Here is a 20,644-nt window from a genome sequence, read left to right on the forward strand (position 1 = left end):
GCTACAACCAGCATCCGGTTTACCCGCCACTCGCAGGCGGCTCCGCCTCCCTGGCACTCAGGGGATAAAAGCCCTTCAACTCTAGACCATTTCCTCTCCGTGGCACTGGCTTCGTTTCCCCTCCTTCTCTTCCTGTACTTGCAGGACCGCCCCCATTGGCTAAGCCACGCCCGCCTGGGGGGGGTCCCTCGGGTTACAGGTTACATTGGTCCCGCCCCCTCCCGGGATGGCTCTCGGTCCGCCCCGCCTCCGCCCGCCCTGCCCAGCCTTCGCTCGGCTTTCGCCAGGGGGCGCATCGCAACCCGCCCGCCGCCCGCGGGAGAGTCTGTCGCACACACCCCCTCCTCTCCGCGCGCCGGCGGTTCCTAGCCGACTACGCCTCCGCTCCGAGTCAGCCGGGCTGCGCCCGCTCCGACTCCGGGAGGGGTCGGGGGTCCCGAATGGCCGCGGCAGGGTCTAGGAGGCCAAACGTGTAAGCTAACGGGCGTCATGGAGGCGGAGCAGAGGCCGACGACTAGGGCCAGCGATGGGGCGACCCCTGGGCTGGAGAGGGCGCCTCCTGCTGCCCCGGCGTCTACAACCACGGCCTCGGATCCGATCCCTGGGTCCAGGCCCGGGACCGGGCCTGAGCCCAAGAGGAGGCAGCTCGGGACGCTGCTCCAGCCCACGGTCAACAAGTTCTCCCTTCGCGTGTTCGGCAGCCACAAAGCAGTGGAAATCGAGCAGGAGCGGGTCAAGTCAGCGGGGGCCTGGATCATCCACCCCTACAGCGACTTCCGGTACTGGGGGTCCGGCAGGGAGGGCGGGGGACACAGATCCCACCCTCACGGGCCGCGACAGGGGGGCCGGGCCTGCCCCACCCTCCACGGACACTTCATTTCCGGCCCAGGGGTCCCCTGTTGGGCCGACAGAGTCACTTCCCCCAACCTAGCCCGAGAATTCTTGGGTGAAGGATCACCAGCCGGAGGTCCTTGGTGACTTTTCATGCTGGGGGCGCCGGAAGGGACAAGCGGACAACAGAGACCTGGATTTCCCATTTCAGGAACCCGGTACCCTACCTGCACCACAGGGAATACTGGAATTAGGGACTGCTCTCTCCTCCTGTCCTGCTTGCTGGGGATCTGGGGAATTTTGTCATGTTCCGAGGCTCTGGGTCAGCCTGAGGGAGAAACCAAGCCCCGCTATTTCCCACTGTCCCCATTCCCACCCCCAGCACCCGCCTAGTTCAGCAGGGCGGGCGACCAGAAAAAATAGGGACGCTGCGGAAGGGGAGGAGGGAGTGTCCAGACAGTAGTTCTGATCGCTGTCCCTGGTGCTGAAGGCGGTATTCGGCAGGGTAGGGCCTGGACGCAGAGCGATGTGAGACAGCAACACAGGGTCAAGGCCACCCCCCATATGACCACCGCCCAGGTGACTACCAGACCGAAGGAACGAAGAGTGGGGGTGGGGCCATTCCATAGTCCCCATCAGGCTGTACCTCTACATCAAGGTCGCTAGGGGAGGAGAGCAACCCTGTCCTTGGGGGAAATGAAGGACAGCTTCTGGATGTGGCAAGGATGCATGCAAAGCACCTAACCTGGGGAGCTAAATGAGCAGAAAGGATGAGGTGTGAATCAGGGGCCTGGAAACACAATTGGAGACGTAGACATCATCTTAATCCACAGACATACACACTCCCTAAATGTTCCTCTTTCTCTCATTTTTCCTTTCATTCCCCTCCTTTTTACTGCCTCATTCTCACCCTACCAGTGCACCATTTCTAGTCTCCTGTGGCTCTCCCTCCCCTCCCCCATTTCACCCTCAGATGTATCCCCAGAAGCCATGTATCCCCCTTATTATTGTGCTTCTTTTCTGTCCTCTCTCCTGCATCACACGCCAGGCTTGTGACTGCCTGTGAGTCAGGCTGTGAAGATGCTCTATGGCTAGGCAAACCCTCTTTCCCTCTCCTCTCCCAGCTTACAGTACAGGATTTCTCCAGTGGCCAGGAAAGAGAAGAAGAGGGGATCCAGGATTTGTTGTTGATTGAAATCACACAGTCTGAAGGGCTTCCTGGAGGCCTGGACTTGGGGACCACCAAACTTCTTTCTGGGGCTGAAAGGGTTGATTTTTGCAGTCAGAGTCAGAAGGGACTGGGTCCTGGGTTGATACTGCATCTAGGTGTGTCCTGGAATTGAAACCACCATAGCTACTTGGGACCCTGAGATTGTCCAATGAACTTCTTTGAATGAAGGCTTCACCTCACTCCCTCCTGACCTCTTCTTTTCACAGCTTCCACCACAGCAGTATGGCTCTCCCCTGCCCATACCCTTGCCTGGGCTCAGCCAGAGTCCCACTGGGCACAGGGAGGTTAGGGGAGGAAAGGAGTGCAGAGCTTCAAGCCTTGCTGTCTCAGGATCTGCTATAGAGCTTCTCTGTATGTGCAGCAGCACTGTCTGAGGTGCTGTGGAGGAGGGAGGGGCATACCTGAAAAGATAGTTCAGTTGGGAGGCAGGACAGATCATCCCCACCCTGGGACACAGATGAGCAGATCCCAGCAGAGAAACAGAAACTATGGGCCCAACTGTGTTGGGGAGGAGAGATGGGGTGGGGAAAGTTGGGGAGGGCTAGGGAAGGCATGAAGTCCTAGACTAGGAATGGACAGAGAGCTAGAGATGGGAAAAGCAGCAACCTCTTCAGAAATCTGGGGATAAAGAGTGGGTGAGTCATAATCCAAATAGTGCTTGTACAGCACAGTCACATCCGTTGTCTCAGTGCATATTTTTTCAACAACCCTATGAGATCAGCACAGGGTATTTACCTTTTGTTAACTTAAAAAATATTTAATAATAAGAATATTTAATAATAGTGACATAGATCATATACATATAGTAAGGATATTACGTATATATTACTATATAAAGAATATATATATGCACATTAGGGATATATTTACTAGGGATATATACATAGTAGAGATATATATAGTGAATATATAAGGTAGATATATATAGTATAGTACATAGCAGGATATATATATATACATACACACACACACACACACACACACATATGAAAGAATAATTGTAAAGCAAACTCACATGTAACAACTATCTAGGTCAAGAGAGACTACATTGCTGATACCCCAGAAGGCTCCCTGCTGCTCTCACATTCCTTTCCCAAACCCACTATTCTAACTTTTGGTACTCATTTTCTTACTTTTCTTTATAGTTTTACCACTTTTCTGTGAATCCCTAAATGACGCAGTTTAGTTTGGCCTATTTTTGAATTTTGTATGTGTGGAATCATACAGTGTGTATCCTTTTGTTTCTCAACATTTAATTTGTGAGATTCCTTCGTACTGCGGAATGTAACTGCAGTTAGGTGATTTTACAGTTGTATAATATTCCAGGGTATGAGTGTATCATAGTGTATTTATCTATTTATCTATTGTGTTTATCTCATTTGTCTACATTTTTCTACTGATGGACATTTGGATTATTTCCAGATTTAATGCTGTTATCCCTGTATATATCTCCTGGAGCACATTTTTCCCTTGAATGTGTGTATACCTAGGAATAGAATTGCTGGGTTGCAGGGGATGCAAATGTTTAACTTTACTAGATAATTCCAAACTATTTTTCCAAATGGTGGTCCCAATTTACACTCCCACTAGCTGTGAATGGTCATTCTGTTGTTCTGTATCCTTGCCCACTTTTGTCTGAGAGACTATCTACCCTTAGTCTGGTGGCTGACCATCATTGTGAAATATCACTGTGGTCTTACTTCCCATCCCATCCCTACCTTAGGTTTTACTGGGACCTGATCATGCTCCTGCTGATGGTGGGGAACCTCATTGTGCTACCTGTGGGCATCACCTTCTTCAAGGAGGAGAACTCCCCACCTTGGATCGTCTTCAACGTCCTCTCTGACACTTTCTTCCTGATGGATCTGGTGCTCAACTTCCGCACAGGCATTGTGGTAGAGGAGGGTGCTGAGATCCTGCTGGCACCGCGGGCCATCCGCACACGCTACCTGCGCACCTGGTTCCTGGTTGATCTTATCTCCTCTATTCCTGTGGATTACATTTTCCTGGTGGTGGAGCTGGAGCCCCGACTGGACACCGAGGTCTACAAAACAGCTCGGGCCCTGCGCATCGTGCGTTTCACCAAGATCCTCAGCCTGCTGCGGCTGCTCCGCCTTTCCCGCCTCATCCGCTACATACACCAGTGGGAGGAGGTGGGGTGGGGAGGTGGGCAGGGGGCTTGCAGACTACTCCAGACAGCGATATGGGTGGGGCTCCTGGCGACTTTATGGGGTGGGGCAGATGGGTGGGGCTTCCAAGGGAGGGCTGTCTCCAAAGTTGATAGAGGAGAAGCAGGGACAGAATGAGTGTTCAGGGGATGGGTCCTCAAGGTGAGAAGGTGGTGGTGCAGGAGGGTGGAGCACAACTGCCGGACAAAGACTTGAGGGTTAGTTGGACTCTGGGAGGAAGGTGTAGGAGAGGAGTTAAGAATTGCAGAGTGTGGGAGAGGCTTGAGTTTCAGCTTCAGGACAGCAGCAGATTTTAGTGTTCAGAGTGTGGGCTCTGCAATCTCATTGCTTGTGGTCAGATCCCAGTTTTACTGTTTACTGTATGAGACTTGGTTTCCCCTTCTATAAAATGAAAATGTTAAATATACTTACATATGATAAGGTTGTAAGGATTAAAGAAGTTAATACCTGTAAAGCACCTAGAACAGTGCCTGGCACATAGTAAGTTCTCAGTAAACTACCTATTATTATTTTTATTATTGGAGGGGAAGAGGACTTCTGGCATTAATCGTTATATATGCCCTGGGGACATTACACTGTGAAATGCCCTCTCTCCTCTTTCCCAGGCTACACTTGGGCAACTTGTGCAGCAGACCTTTTTGAGTCTCTGCTGTGACACTTGCTGTGTGACTTGGGGCACATGATTGGCATCGATTTTCCTTTTTATAAGATGAGAGTAGTAATACAACCTCCTTTGTATTAGCTATATACGCTGTAAAGCTCTATACGAGTGAATAATAGCCACAGTTTTAACATTCATGAGGGCCGGGGCTAGAGAGAAATTCAAAGAGAGTATTTGCAAGGCCAGGAATGGAGAAGTACTGGCAGAGAGGGCTTCCTGTCCACAGCAGCCCCTCCTCGGACTCCTCAGATCTTTCACATGACCTATGACCTGGCCAGTGCTGTGGTTCGCATCTTCAACCTCATCGGAATGATGCTGCTGCTATGTCACTGGGATGGCTGTCTGCAGTTCCTGGTCCCCATGCTGCAGGACTTCCCTCCCGACTGCTGGGTCTCCATCAACCATATGGTGGTGAGAACTCCCCACAGTTCAGCCCCTCCTGGGCCTTCCAAGGGCTCTTCTCCCTGAGCAGGAGGGATGAACAAAGGGGGCAGGAGGTGGGAGATGATGGAGAGATGGCCAAAAGAGAAGACAGGAGAGAGGAGGTGGGGAGGTGAGAGGAGAGTGAGAGGAAAGAGGCCCGGAAGAAGTGTCTGTGTGTTGGAGGGAGCAGGCAGGGAAGGAAACCTAGCCAGAAACTGCAGCCCCCATGCTGTAAAAGAGGCCCCTTCTGTCTCAGGCCCCCCAGAACCAAACCTAAGTTCCTCCCCTGGCAGGCAGGTCTAAAGTAGAAGGGGGCAGACAGAAGAACTGAAAGAGAAGAGGGGGCAGGAGGAGAATGAGGCTCTGAGGGGTCTGTGCCCAGCTCTGCAATACGCTCTGCCCCCCAGAACTACTCGTGGGGCCGCCAGTATTCCCACGCCCTGTTCAAGGCCATGAGCCACATGCTCTGCATTGGCTACGGGCAGCAGGCACCTGTGGGCATGCCCGACGTCTGGCTCACCATGCTCAGCATGATCGTGGGTGCCACGTGCTACGCCATGTTCATCGGCCACGCCACTGCCCTCATCCAGTCCCTGGACTCTTCTCGGCGTCAGTACCAGGAGAAGGTCAGCAGGGGCAGGAGAAGGCAGGGGAGGGGTGCTGGAGGCTGGGTAGCTCAACTTGGAGCCCATTCTGACGCATGCCCTTGTTGGATCTCTGTGTCCTGCCTTGCCCCATGTCCATTTGTGCCATGTGTGTACCTTTTCCTTGTTTGGACCAATGCACCTGTCCTTGGACCCGCCCCCCCGCCCATGTCTGGCTTTTCTTGTGATTGTGCTCTGTGTCCTCCCTGTATCCACCATTATCTATATACCCTTCTGCCTCCATGTTTCAACCCTCTGGGTTTGGCCCACGTCTGTGACCTTCCTTCACACACCGCTCCCCACACACTGTTCTGGCTCCACATCTGTCTCTGTGTTTTCTTGCCTGCTGGCCATCGGCTGGCTCTCCAGTACAAGCAGGTGGAGCAGTATATGTCCTTCCACAAGCTGCCAGCTGACACACGGCAGCGCATCCATGAGTACTATGAGCACCGCTACCAGGGCAAGATGTTTGACGAGGAAAGCATCCTAGGAGAGCTGAGCGAACCACTTCGGGAGGTGGGACTGGGCGGGGCCCTGGAGGGAGGCTCTTCAAGGACCTGGGCTTCTGGGATGCCATCTGGGGTGGGGGCTATTGGTCAGCAGGTGCACCTACAGGGAGTGGGGCCTACAGAGGGCCCCATGGGAGGTCAGGCCTTTGGAGGACTTTTAGGGGCCAGGGTCTTTCTTGAAGCTCTTATAGGGGTGAAATATACTGGGGAGGGCTGCAGGGGTCTCTCTTTGTGGGGGATGGTCCTGTGAAGGCTCATGGGAGAGCTCTGAAGGCAGGAGCTTAGAGATGGTCCCAGGCCCACTGAAGCATACCCGTCCTTTGGCAGATCATGGCCCCAGGGGTGGGGCTTCTGGAGACAGATGAGCTCGATGGGGGCACCTCGGGGCAGGGGGCACAGCCTGCCTGACAGGCCCCTCCCCTGCCCAGGAGATCATTAACTTCACCTGCCGGGGCCTCGTGGCCCACATGCCACTGTTCGCCCACGCCGACCCCAGCTTCGTCACGGCCGTGCTCACCAAGCTACGCTTTGAGGTCTTCCAGCCGGGGGACCTCGTGGTGCGTGAGGGCTCCGTGGGCAGGAAGATGTACTTCATCCAGCATGGGCTGCTCAGTGTGCTGGCACGTGGCGCCCGGGACACCCGCCTCACTGATGGATCATACTTTGGGGGTCAGCAGGCCTCAGGGAGGGTTGGGGGGTCTGGAGCAGAGGGCAACTGCTCCCCTGGATCAGGGTCTTCACCTGGCTATGCTGCAGGATCAGAGAGTTGCAGCTCCTCCCCAGGCCTATTCAATCAGAATCTCTGGGTCTGGGGTCTGGAGTTCTGTATTTTTAAAAGCTTCTTAAGAGATTCCAATGTATAGCCAGGTTGAAAATTACTGGGCCAGTGGGCCTTTTAGAATCCTTAAGCAGTGAAATCCAAGGATCTCATGAGATTTCCATGAGAGAAAGATAGGAATAAAGCAGTGCTTTCCCAGGGGCTTGACCTCTGTGGCTCCCTTGTGGGATGCCTTGGTGGTATGAATCAGGGGCCCAGCCTGTGGCAGTGGGGGCAGTTCTGCCAGCTGCTACCCAAAGTGATTTGAGGCTCATATATTCTCGCAGTCCCCAAATCACCCACCACCTTCCAACCTCCCCATTGTGTTACCCTTTGCCCTTTGGCACTGCTTTTCTCCTTCTGGGTTGCCCTTGGTGTTCCTTCAAAGGGGTGGGAGGGGAGGGCACACAGAGGGCACTGCCCCAGGCCTACCTCTTGGGCTAAAGCAGTGGAGGTGGGTTGGGAATTAAAGTGGAGTGGAGTAACTAGGAGTCTGGGGGCCAGCAAGAGCTGCCTGGTTATCATCTTTAATTTGGACAGAATGAGAAGGACAGTAATTATGCAGGTCTGGAGAGCGACCATGCTTGGAGCATTTAGGGACCCTGGGTGGGTGGGTAATCGTCAGTTTCTCCCATCTGGGGAGGAGCCTGAGGAATCTGGGTCAGCTGCTGCAGGCCCAGTGAGAGGGAGTTCTGTGGACAGTGATTTTGAAGGCTTCCTCCCAACTTCACCAGAAATCTGTCTGCTGACTCGGGGCCGACGCACAGCCAGTGTGCGTGCTGACACCTACTGCCGCCTCTACTCGCTCAGCGTGGACCATTTCAACGCCGTGCTCGAGGAGTTCCCCATGATGCGCCGGGCCTTCGAGACAGTGGCCATGGATCGGCTGCGCCGCATTGGTGAGGCCTTTCCACCCTGTCTGCTCTGGGTCCAGGCTGTGCCCTCACCCCTTGTCCATAGCAAGGAGTCCCCAGCGGTCCAGGGCCCAGGCTCCAGCGCCTCAGCATCACACCCCAGCCCAACCTAGTCCCAGCAAATGCCCCAATAGGGCTTTCAACACTGGCTCACTGTCCTTACCATTCAGCATCTCCTACCCTTGGAGATATCACCCCAAGTTCTCATGCCTTGAATCCTCCTTCCCTGAGTACCAGTCCCTGACCCTCACCATCTGTGATACATACTCATCCCCTGACCCTCTTCCTCCAACCCCCATCTCCCAATCTCCATCCCCCAACTCCATCTCCATCCTCTTGACCCCTATCCCCTACCTTCACCCCACCACCACCCCTTGACTCCATCTTGTTACCCTCATACTTTTCATATCCAACCTTCATCTTGGATTCCTTTCCTATCCTTAACTCCTTCCCCCGGGACAATTTCTAGGCAAGAAGAATTCCATACTGCAGCGGAAGCGCTCTGAGCCAAGTCCAGGCAGCAGTGGGGGCATCATGGAGCAGCACTTGGTGCAACACGACAGGGATATGGCTCGGGGTGTTCGGGGCCTGGCCCCAGGCACAGGAGCTCGGCTCAGCGGAAAGCCGGTGCTGTGGGAGCCACTAGTGCACGCACCCCTGCAAGCAGCCGCCGTGACCTCCAATGTGGCCATTGCCCTGACGCACCAGCGGGGCCCTCTCCCCCTCTCCCCTGACTCTCCAGTCACCCTCCTTGCTCGCTCTGCTCGAAGATCAGCAGGAGCAGGCTCCCCAGCCTCCCCACTTGTCCCTGTCCGAGCCGGCCCTCTGCTGGCCCGGGGACCCTGGGCATCCACTTCCCGCCTGCCGGCCCCACCTGCCCGAACCCTCCATGCCAGCCTATCCCGGGCTGGGCGCTCCCAGGTGTCACTGCTGGGGCCTCCCCCAGGAGGAGGTGGACGGCGACTAGGACCTCGGGGCCGCCCACTCTCAGCCTCCCAGCCCTCTCTGCCTCAGCGGGCAGCAGGTGATGGCTCTCCTGGGTGTAAGGGCTCAGGAGGTGAACGCCTGCCCCCCTCAGGGCTCCTGGCTAAGCCTCCAGGGACAGCCCAGCCCCCCAGGCCATCAGTGCCTGAGCCAGCCACTCCCCGGGGCCCCCAACTCTCTTCCAACATGTGAAACCTTTGGGTAAGCTCTTGGGTGCCGTAGCATGTGCCAGAGGGCAGACGCCTCTTGGGGACACCAAGGGGACCTGAAACACTGCTCTATGGGAGTATCTCCCCTTAGTACCAAGAAGATGGTCTCTGTTCTCAGCTCAGGCGCCTTGCAACCTGACATCCTCCTAATCCATTCACCCATTCATCAAAGATACTTAGCGCCTACCATGTTCAAGGCACTGTACCAGACGCTGTATGTCTCCACTGCCAAGTAGAAGTGACTCCAAGCCCTCTGATGAGGGTATTCCCCTAGCCATGGTCCTGCCAGGTGCGGGCCTGGGCCCATGATCCCATCTTACTAAGCACAAGTACTTGCCATCACCATCACTGCCAAGTAACTAGATGTCTCTGTTTTCCTGCCCATGACCTTGCAGGTTCTGCCTGGCATGGTTATCTTCCTGTCTGCTAGCATAGCTGGGCACTGCCAATTACCTGTCCCCCCACTGCTGTCAACAAATGTCTTGGGTCCCTGGTGTGGGCATCCAGCTTTACTGCCATGCGTGGACCCTCCCTGTCTATACCCCCTGAGTGGGAACACACATCTCCTGACAAGTTCCTTGCACTCTCTGTCTCTGTGATAGAACTGCCTTTTTGTAAACTGGGAGCCACCTCCTCCCTATGCCCCTGTCCCAGTGACGACCCCCTTGAAGCTAAGGGATTGTTGACACCCCCTTTATTTAGTGTGCCAGCGTAGATTCCCCCCAGGTTGGGGGCAAGTGAATCCTTAGATGGAATTTTTTCTTTCCTTACTCCCTTCCTTATTTATTCAATCATTTAATAATTGTATTTATTCACTCATTTGCTAATTTTATTTATTATCAATTCATTTTATTTATCCATCTCTCCCATCCCCTCCTGGTAGGGAGACAGGAATGGGCAGAGCCCCTCCATGCCAGCTCTTGTGGTCCTTGCCCAACTCCCATCAGTGGCAATACTTGAGCCCTCTCCCTAACTAGGTAGGAGCAGGAAGGCCACCTGAGAGGGAGAGGCGGACTGTTCTTATTTTTAGGTTTTTTTTCCTTTCTACTGAGTTTGCTGCTGGTGCAGGAGTAAGGGGAGGGCCCGAGGTAACCAAGCCTGGGGAAGGGCAGGCTAGCCAGTACCTCTGCCTTCTCAGGGACAAGAGAAGCCCCCTATCCCACCCCTCTGTCCCCACACCTACTCTACAGCATCAGAGAATGAGGGGCCAGGACCCTAAATCTCCTTTTCTCCTGGGTGGGCAGTTCTGGGGTTCTGGGTGTGTGGGAGAGGTTTTATATTGCTTCCAAACACCTGGGTTTAAAAAGAAAATAGAGACACTTGTTTTGGCTCCTGGCTTGTGTGTGGGAACAAAGTGGGCATTCTGGGGTACAGGAGGAGGTAGCAGGATACCTGACCCAGCAAGGCATGAGGTGGGTATGAGAGCAGCCAGGGAGCGGCCTGCAAGCCTAGAGGTGGTAGAGACAGTGACGGGATGAGCCTGCCTGGCTCTCGGGGCTCCCCGCCTTCCATCTACCCTAGCTTCCCCAAAAGGGTGGTGCTTTGATATCACTGACAGTGACAATGAAGAAAGAGGTGGCACTCTCCTCGGGGGATGCCCAGATTATCATGAGGGCCACATAAGAGAACATAAAACTGCATGGATGTGAAATATTTTTTAAATAGAGATTTTGTGGAGACTGTGGACATGATTGTCCTGTTCCACTCACCTCTGCCCCCAGGTATGGGAAGACTAGGGGAATAGAATTAATCAGTTAAACTGGATTAAAGGCTCAGAGTATTTTAGGGACCAGTTAAGAGTATCAGATGCAGGGAATGTACCATTGGTGCTGTTGGATGGCCAGGGCTTAATTGGATACAGACTTTCAAGGCCTGTGCGAAATGGAGAGGGGGAGGGGGCACCCTGGATGGCAGATGTGGCCTAGGGAAGGGAGGATTGGGAGTAGAGAAGACTTAGAGGTGGGGCAGTAGGAGGGAGCAGAAAGGAGGGACGGGTCCAGAGCTGGCTCGGTCAGAGGAGGAGGGGCACCTCAGGTTACGCTCAGCACCCGCATAATGTTGGTATAGCCGGAGCCCGGTCGCCAGCCTGTCACCACAATCACCAGGTCCCCAAAACGGAGGAAGCCACGGAGCTTTCCTGGGAGGAGGAAGGGGAGAAGATGCTAATTAGCCATTGAGGAACCCAGGCCAGCCCTGTAATGAGAACGAGCTACCATCCTTCGCCTCTTCAAGCCCACTAGGTAGGTAGTGAGGGGCCTGAGGCAAACTGTACAGTGTGTCCCACAGGTGGCACCGCAGGAATGTGACCACTGTAGTATATCAGAGCTGCACATATGCCCGTGGGGTGGCATGTTGCTAAGTAGCAAGGCTGTCTGCCTGTATTGCTATGATGATAGGAAGAGGTGGGGTATGAGCATAGCCAATTGTCAATTAGATTTTAGTTGCAGCTGCAGGGGACTGGGTTCCCCTTTCTCTTTTCACCTCTTGCTCCTTGGGTCAGGCCTGGCTCTAGCCATCTGGTGCAGGCAGCAGCTGAGCCGACTTCTTAAGGATGGCCCTGACCCCTGACCTCTCTCCCTCTGCCCTCCTCCCTCAGCACGTTCCCCCCACCCCTGGAAGCCCAAATATCTCAGTCTTAGTGAATCTCACAGAGAAAATCTGGGACCAGAGGAGAGAGGCAAGGCCCTTTTGGGTGGGTGTGGGGCGTAGGACTCATGATACAAATCCAGGGGTGGATGGGGAAGGAGTTTAGGTGGCTCACCACTTTCAATGCCAAATTGGACTCGGCGATCCACATCGTCTGCCCAGATGGCCTCTGGAGGTTCACGGTAGAGCACAGGGAAGACTCCCCGGCACAGGTGGGCCTGGCGGGCAGCCTGGGCAGAGCGGGTGACAGCAATGACTGCTGCCCGAGGTCGGTACCGAGACAGAAGCTGGGCTGAGCTGAAGGAGGCAGACAAAGTCAGCCCAGAAGAGTGAAAGAGTGTTGGGTTCTGGTTCCAGGTGCCAGCAATAAGCTGTGTGACCCTAGGTAAGTCATCATATTTTTCTGGGCCTTAGTTTTCTCACCTGTAAAGTGGGTATAAGAATACCCGCCTTTCTTACCACACAAGGAGGATATGAGATGATTTTAAAAAATATCAAATGAGATAAGGAGAAACTGCTTTGAAAAACAGAAAACCCTTCTGGGAATGCACCTTTATATAGTACTTAACTTACAAATGTCTCTTGTTAATCCTCACAATCCCATGAACAAATGGAGGAGGCTTACAGAGCCTGGGTGACTTACCCAAGGTATCACAGGCAAAGACTTGAACTCAGACCTTCTGGGCCCTTCTGCAACACCCCAGCCTTGTAAGGCTTTGTGGGCTGAATGCAGAGGACCTGCCTCTGAGCCCTAGGAGCCTAAACGGCCTGCAAGCCAACGCATCCAGTGATGCCACCTTACCCTTCCAAACCCCTGGGGTTCGCAGGTACAATTCCTGGTGTGCGTCAAGATCTGCCTCTCTAGGCCTCCAGCTCCCATAGCTGCCTCTCCTCTGATGATGAGACAAAACCCAAGCCTGGGGCCCATCCCAGCCTGCCCTTGGCCCAAAGCCCTGTCTTGGCGTTCCCAGTGTCCCCCTCACCGGCCAGTTGTGGTCAGCACGATGATGGCAGCAGCACAGCACTTGAAGGCAGCCTCCACAGCGCCAATAGCGGTGACCTCGGTGGGATCCCGGCTCAGTGGTGCCGCCCGGCGCAGCTCCTCAAAGAGCTGCCGGTGGTACACGGCAGCCTCTGCCTCCCGGGCAATCTGTGGGCACCAGGGGGTAAGGCTGGGCAAGGCTATTGGGACCTGGAAGGGATGTGGTTTTCCAGCCCGTTTGCCTTGCATTCTGAGCTCCTACCGCATGCTGCATCTTTACAGCCTCCACAGGAAAGTTGCCTTTGGCAGTCTCCCCCGACAGCATGATGCAGTCTGCCCCATCCAGCACGGCGTTGGCCACATCACTCGTCTCTGCCCGGGTTGGCCGGGGCTTAGTGATCATGCTTTCCAGCATCTGGGGGACATCTGGATGTCAGAGCTGTAGTTGTCATACTCTGACTGGGGACCCTGCCCTGAAGTACTTCTCGGACTCCCACACTCTCTGAGGGCCCCTAAAGCCAGTGTCACACTCACAGACTATGTGATCCTGGCTATTCTGTTTCCTCATCTGAAAATGGGGGTCCCAGTATCTCTTCCTAGCTTCGTTGTTTGAGGGTCAAACACTGGACAGCAAAACGTGCTAGAGACCTAAGGTGTGGGTATTCACCTTCAGGTGTCCCCAGACCCACAGAGGGCCCTGCCCCCAGGGCTCATTCCAGACCTGTGTAGCACAGACAACGGGCTTTCCCGCCAAGTTGCAACGGCCAATCATCATCTTCTGAGCCAGGAAAACCTTCTCGGCTGGGATCTCAATGCCCAGGTCACCCCGTGCCACCATAATGCCGTCGCTCACCTCCAGGATTTCATCAAACCTGGGCGGTTGGGGGAGTCAGGGCTGGGGAAGAGCCAGGAGATGCCAGGGAGAGGCAGGCAGGAGAAGGGGAGGGGCGATGGGGATGGGTAGGGCCTGATGGGAACAAAGACCAAGGCTCACTTCTTCACGCCTTCGTGGTTCTCGATTTTGCTAATGATCTTGATGCCCTGTCCTTCCGGCCCCAGAGCAGCCCGGACGGCAGCAACGTCGCTGGCTCTCCGCACAAAGGAGGCAAAGACGATGTCCACGCCATGCTCCACCCCGAAGCGCAGGTCCTGGACATCTTGCTCGGACAGTCCGGGCAGGTCCACCTGGGCCCCCGGCAAGTTCACGCCCTTCCGGCTGCCCAGGACACCGCCGTTTTCCACGTGGGTCTCCAGCCCCTCTGGACCTACAGGCATGGAAAGAGTCAGCTAAGGTCAGGGGTGAGGCCGGGGGCTTAGTCAGGGCAGCGGGAACACGAGGATTGGACCCCCAAGAGAGCGGAACCATGTCGTATTCATCTCTTGGTCCTCGGCCTGGGCTCCGCACCGAATAGGCACAGGGCGGACTTCTGTGGAAGAAACTACTAACCCGCCAGTCCAGCCCCAACCCAGGGTGAGCCCAGGAGTCTGGATGCCGAGGGCTCGCAGGACGGGTGGCCAGGGGAAGGTGTAGTGGGTGTGAAGGGCGAGTGCGGGAGCCAAAAGGAAGAGAGTGCGCGCATTGCGTAGGGCCAGGGCGGGAGGCGCGTCCACACCGATTTTCGTGACCTCTAGGGAGATGAGCCCGTCGTCAATGTAGATGCGGCCCCCCACCGGCACGACGTGGACAATATTGGCGTAGTCCACCCACACGGTGTTCGCGTCCCCCCGCGTCCGGAACGCAGGGTCCACAGTCACTAGCACCTGGGAGCCCTTCACTAGCTCCACTTCCGACTCAGGGCCCTAGGGGCGAGGCCAGAGGAGGACTGAGTTCTGCCTGCCTCGGTGGGGGCCGGCCCCTCCCCATGCTCCGCCCTACGGGCAACTGCCTCCGCAGCGCACGGCCCCCTTCCCGGTCCCCAAGACAGGGCTGGTCGCAGGTCGCCTCTCACCCCCTGCAGGATCCCAGTGCGTATCTCCGGTCCCTTGGTGTCCAGAGCGATGGCCACGGGTCGGTAGCTGAGCGGGGAAGTCGCAATGCTCTCCACCGCCTCCCGGACGTTGGCGATGGATTCAGCATGGTACTGGGGATGGGAACAGAGGGAGGATTTCAGGGGAAGGTGGCCGGGACCCTGGGGCATCCTCTAGCCCCGCCCGCCTCCCCGCGGCCCCGCCCTGAACCTCATGGGAGCCGTGGGAGAAGTTGAGTCTCGCAATGTTCATCCCGGCCCTGATCATCTCCTTGAGGCGCTCCACGGAGCGAGATGCCGGCCCTGGAACCAGAGATCCCACTCAGACAACTTTCTCCCCAAACCTGAGAGACAGGTGAACCCATCACCACCCTCAGAGCTGCCCCAGGCCACAGAAGTACTGTTACCTGACCTTTGTTCCCTGACGCCACCCCTGCTCGCAGGTCAGAAACTCCCTTCCCCTCTCCAGCTAACACAAGCCTCCTTACACTGTGAGGCCCTAGAAAGGTGGGCTCAGCCAGGCCTGAGGTAACTGTGTTGGCAGTGATGTTAAGTGTTGCAGTGTGGGGGTAACCCCAGTGTAGAAGGGGGTGGGTGCCAGGTGAGGGTATTTGGGGTACCAGGCTTTAGAGCTGAGAGGCCTCATATTGGACTGAGGAGAGTCGAGTCCTATCCCATCCCTGCTCTGCTGATAGGACGGCTGTGTAACTGAGACCCAGTTGACCAACCTCTCCAGTCCCTCCCTAAAGCCAGTTCTTCCACTTGTGCACTGGGTCTCCTTCTCACCTGCTCAAAAACGGATTCAGCCATTCCCCAGTCCTCTGTGTCATCAGTTTTCCTTTTTTGTTAGGTCATTCCCATCAACATGTAAACTTGCTGTTATTTTTCATCCCAAAAAAAACCTCCTAACCCCAGTTCCCCCTCTAGCTACAGCCCTATTCCTTTGCTCACCTTCGCAGCAAAATTCACCGCAAGAGTTATCTCTGTACTTGCTGCCTCCAATTCCCCTCCCCCTATTCTCCTTGTACCCACTGTCCACTGCATCTGTTCTTGTCAAGGTCACCAAAAACCTCTGTGTTGCCGCTAAATCTAATGGTCAGTTCTCAGTCCTCATCTTAGCTGGTCCATCAGCAGCATTTGACACACATCCTTGATGTCCCTTCTTCTCTTGGCCTCCAGGACACCACCCTCTCTTGGTTTACTCCTACCTCACTGGCTGCTCCTTCTCAGCCTCTCTTGCTCTTTACCCCCCTTAACATTAGATGCTCCTTTTACCTTCACTTCCTTGGTGGTCTCAACTAGTCTCATGGCTTTAAATACCATCAATATGCCGACAGCTCCCAAATTTATGTCTCCAGTTCAGACCCCTTTCCCAAACCCAGAGTTGTGTATCTGATTGCCTACTCTGTACCACACTTGCATGTCTAATATGCTTCTCAAACTGAACTGATCTTCTCCCCCCTAAACCTTTCCACCACAGCCTTTCCTGCTCAGTTGATAATGCAGTCTTCTAGTCCCTCACGTCAAAAACCTGGGAGTAATCTTTGACTCCTTTCTCACCCTCACCCCCACCCCATATCCAATCCATCATATTCTGTTGGCTCTACCTTCAAAATACATTCAGAATCTGATCACTTCTCACGAGCTCCTCTGCCACCACCTGTTCTAAACCAGAAATACTGTAGCAGCAGCTTCTGCCCTCGCCCCCACCCCCAATCTATTTTCAAATATTGCAGCCAGGGTGGTTCTGTTAAGACATAAGTAAGGGCATGTCATTCCCCTGCTCAAAACTCTGCAGTAGTTTCCCATCATACTTGGAGGAAAACTCAACTTAGTTTCTGAAAATGGCCTGAAAAGCCCTACATGACCTTCCCTTTCCCCCAACCTCTTCATTTCTGTTACTCTTCCCCTTGACGGTTTCCAGCCTCCTTGACTTAGGACCTTGGCGTTGACTCTTCCCTTTGCCTAGAAATCTCTTCCCCCAGACATCTGCATGGCTCATTTTCTCATCTCCCTCAAGTCTTTGCTCAGGTCTAATTTTCTCAACAATGGCTACCCTGACTCTCTATTAGGACTGCAACCTCCCTCCTGCCCTTGCATCCTGATGCCCCTTACCATCCTTGATTCTTCTTTTCTTTTTTCTTGTTTTCCATAGTACTTATCAGTTTCTAACATACTAAAGAATTCCCTTATTTTTAAAAATAATTTATTATGTTTATTAATTATTGTCCCACCCAGCTAGATTGTCAGCTCCCCAAGGGTAGGGATCTTTGTCTGTTTATTTCGTTTCACTGATCTACTCCCAGGACCCAGAAGCTTGTCTACCAAGCGCTCAACAAATATTTGTTGAACGAATGACCTCAGTCAAACAGGGAGAAGTCTCAAAGGACACAAAAGATGAGGAAGCACCTTGAGAAACACCCAAGAGGCCCTGGGATGCTGCAGGAGCAGATAGAGGGCGCTTACCAATGGTGGCAATGATGCTGGTACTACGAGCGGCCACAGGCTCGGAGTCGATGTCCAGCAAGCAGAGGTGTTCCAGGAAGGTGTCTGCCATGGCAGCTGGCAGCTGCTGCTGCTGGAAGAAGGAAGTGCCCAGCTCCTGGGTCAGCTGGGCCACGCTAGCCCGCCGCAGGTACCCCGCTGGTCCTGCAGTAGAAGGGGGGCTACATGGGCACCTGCTTCTCCTCCCCATCCTTTCATCTCAGCACAGTCTCTATTCCTGCCCTCAGTTCTCCAGTTTTTGTTGAATCTTCTTATGAGCTGGGCATTATGCATACATTATCTTGTTTAGTCTCAAGGGTGCTAGGAAGCAGGTACTGTTAAATGCTCTGTAATTATCCCCATTTTATAGGTAAGGAAACAGAGGCCGAGAAAGGTTAAATAAATTGCCCAAGGTCGTACAGTTCTAACTAACAGAGATGGGATTCGCATCCAGGTCTGACTAACTCCAGGCTCAAGTTCTTGATCACCCAGCTATTTGATCTCTCACAACCCCCAACTTCTTGCCCTTTAGCTGCTGACTTCTCTCAGCCTCAGCAACCCCTTGATATCTAGTTCACAGTGGCCCCTCATTTCCAGGCCGAGAATCACCCAGTTCCCTCTCCTAAGGTCCCTGTATTCTTCCTTACAACGCTGGGCAAGTGGCTGGCCTCCCACCCCCTCCTCTGAGTTTCCTCAGCCCCTTCAGTGCTACTCCAGGTCCTGAGGTCCCAGTAGCTTGACCCAGTCCAGCCCAGAGGAAGAGGAGCCCCACTGCCAGCCGCACCCTCCATGCCACTGCACGCCTGTCTATCTCTGGGGGTCTGATCCACGCTGTCAGGCTGTCAGAGGCTTGAGGCCCAGCTGGGCTGGGAATCAGTTCTGCATTCTGGTTAAAGTGTCACCAGTGTCTCCCTTGTCACTGGAAGCCCTGTGCACCAGGGGCCAGAGTCCAGGAACCACGAGAATACCCCGTGGCTCCCATGCTGCGAGAAGCTGGGAGAAGAAGCCCAGACCAGGGTCCATAAATTAACACCGGGGAGACTCCGATGAACACAGATCCTCCCCAAATACCTCGTAGCCAGCAGCAGATATGGATCGTTTGTACATCCCCACCCCACTCCTGATTTCTACCCTCGTTTTCCCCTTCTCTTCAATGGCATCTGCGGCCCCTTCTTACCTCCTGGAGCCCCAATCAGGATGGACTTTGCTAAATCCCTTTGGGACTTAGAGATCCATGACCAAAGCCACATGGGTCGCATGTTGTCCTGCACTGACATGCTTCCAAAATGTGGAGGTGGGGCTGCCCGGACTGTGGAGAGAGAGGGGGACAGGATAACAAAACTGCTGGTCTTATCAAAGGGCACCAGAGAAAAGAAAAGGGGCACACCCAATAGGCCACCCCTGTCCCCACACAGAGTCCCTCCCCCAGACCTGCTGGCTGTCTGCCCCCGTATTCTGGCATCCCCCCTCTCTCATCCATTTTTCCTGATAAATTTTCAATCCATTCACACTGTCCGGTCATCAACCTGAAGAGAGATTTTTTTTTTTTTTTTTTGCCAGTGATATGGTCCCTTTTTTTGTACTTTACTGAAGTCAGTCCGAGATGAATCTAGGAAGCAGGGGATCTAGGGTAGGGACTGGAGGCTGAAGAAAGGGGATGGGGAGCATTTTGATCATGTAGTGGGATTCTCTGGAAGGGCTCTGATAGCATCACTGTCATTATCACGTTGGCTACCATTTGCTCATTGACCATCTGCAATATTTATTGAGCACCTGCTCTGTGCCAGCTCCTGAAGATACAGTGGTGAGTAAAACAGACAGAGCTTGTACCCTTCTATGGAATTTATAGTTTGGTGGGGAGACAGACTATAAACAAGTGTCAAACAAATAAATATATAACTACATGCTTTGTAAGTTCTATGAAGGAATGAATCAGGGTGCTGGGACAAAGAAGCCAATGAGGAGAAGCGGGGGGATGTATTTTTTTAGAACTATGTATTTATTTGCCTGTGCAGGGTCTTAGTTGGCGCACGCAGGATCTTTGTTGCAGGGTGAGGGACCTTTGTTGCGGCATGCGGGATCTAGTTCCCTGACCAGGGATCAAACCCGGGCCCCCTGCATTGGGAGCACATAGTCTTAACCACTGGACCACCGGCGAAGTCCCGACAGGGGGATGTATTCTATTTTATTTATTTATTTTTGGCTGCATTGGGTCTTCGTTGCTGTGTGTGGGCTTTCTCTAGTTGCAGTGAGCGGGGGCTACTCTTCGTTGCGGTACGTGGGCTTCTCATTGCTGTGGCTTCTCTTTGTTGCAGAGCACAGGCTCTAGGCGCGCAGGCTTCAGTAGCTGTGGCTCGCGGGTCCTAGAGTGCAGGCTCAGTAGTTGTGGGCCATGGGCTTAGTTGCTCCGCGGCATGTGGGATCTTCCTGGACCAGGGCTCGAACCCGTGTACCCTGCATTGGCAGGCGGATTCTTAACCACTGTGCCACCAGGGAAGTCCCGGGGGATGTATTTTAGATGAGGTGGTTGGGGAAGGCCTCTTTGAAGTGATCGTATTTAAGCTGAGATTTGAAGGAGGAGAAGGAACCAGTGGGGACAATTTGGAGCAAAGAGTTTTCTGAGGGGTTGGAAATAATATATGCCAAGGCTCCAAGGAAGGAAAAAGCCTGGTGCTAAAAAGAGGGCAAGCTGCAGTGAAGCCGTGAGCCTGGGGTAGAGGGGTGTGGTCCCTGGTGAAACTGGGGACCGAAGCAGGGCCTTGGAGGGCAGTGGGCTCACCCAGGGAAGTTACACCCAAGTGATGCTTTGGAGCCCTTTAGCTGGGTGGGGGAGACCAGACAGTAGGTGTAGCGAGACCAGTGAGGGCTTTTAGTAGTAATCTAGGTGGGAGGGCTAGCATAGTGGCAGTAGAAATGGAGAGAGGGAGACAGATTTGAGATGTATTTTGGAGAAAAGCAGACAGGATGGAATGATGGAGAGATGTGGAGAGAGGGAGCAGGAGGCTTTCATCCCTAAAGGATGGCACTGCGGTGTCTGGCTTGAGCAGTTGCGCAGATAGTCGTGCCGCTCACTAAGACTAGGGAAGAAAGAGGTTGGCAGGGGAAAACATTCCAAGTTTCTGTTTTAGACAGGTTTAAATTTGACATGTCAGT

The 20,644-nt window shown here is 54.0% G+C and overlaps 2 protein-coding genes across 2 annotated transcripts; one reads left to right on the forward strand and one right to left on the reverse strand.

The window, feature by feature from the left end:
- Nucleotides 1-488: 488 nt before the first annotated feature.
- HCN3 (hyperpolarization activated cyclic nucleotide gated potassium channel 3) lies at nucleotides 489-11,429 on the forward strand. Its single transcript, XM_027095422.1, has 8 exons — nucleotides 489-779; nucleotides 3,786-4,215; nucleotides 5,162-5,323; nucleotides 5,743-5,961; nucleotides 6,349-6,495; nucleotides 6,917-7,157; nucleotides 8,040-8,204; nucleotides 8,689-11,429. Exons 1-8 carry the CDS (start codon nucleotides 490-492, stop codon nucleotides 9,393-9,395), a joined length of 2,361 nt encoding a protein of 786 aa, XP_026951223.1. The 5' UTR covers nucleotide 489; the 3' UTR covers nucleotides 9,396-11,429.
- On the reverse strand, nucleotides 10,245-17,639 carry PKLR (pyruvate kinase L/R). Its single transcript, XM_027095434.1, has 11 exons — nucleotides 17,474-17,639; nucleotides 15,219-15,310; nucleotides 14,990-15,121; nucleotides 14,654-14,840; nucleotides 14,035-14,305; nucleotides 13,762-13,912; nucleotides 13,303-13,455; nucleotides 13,042-13,208; nucleotides 12,174-12,355; nucleotides 11,442-11,549; nucleotides 10,245-10,408 (listed from the first exon to the last, which is right to left on the reverse strand). The coding sequence occupies exons 1-10, from the start codon at nucleotides 17,562-17,564 to the stop codon at nucleotides 11,443-11,445; spliced, it is 1,533 nt and encodes a 510-aa protein (XP_026951235.1). The 5' UTR covers nucleotides 17,565-17,639; the 3' UTR covers nucleotides 10,245-10,408; nucleotide 11,442.
- Nucleotides 17,640-20,644: the final 3,005 nt, after the last annotated feature.

The sequence above is a fragment of the Aethalodelphis obliquidens genome, unplaced genomic scaffold (genome assembly GCF_003676395.1).
Source record: "Aethalodelphis obliquidens isolate GAN/ISIS:26980383/991018 unplaced genomic scaffold, ASM367639v1 scaffold90, whole genome shotgun sequence".
Classification (NCBI taxonomy): domain Eukaryota; kingdom Metazoa; phylum Chordata; class Mammalia; order Artiodactyla; family Delphinidae; genus Aethalodelphis; species Aethalodelphis obliquidens.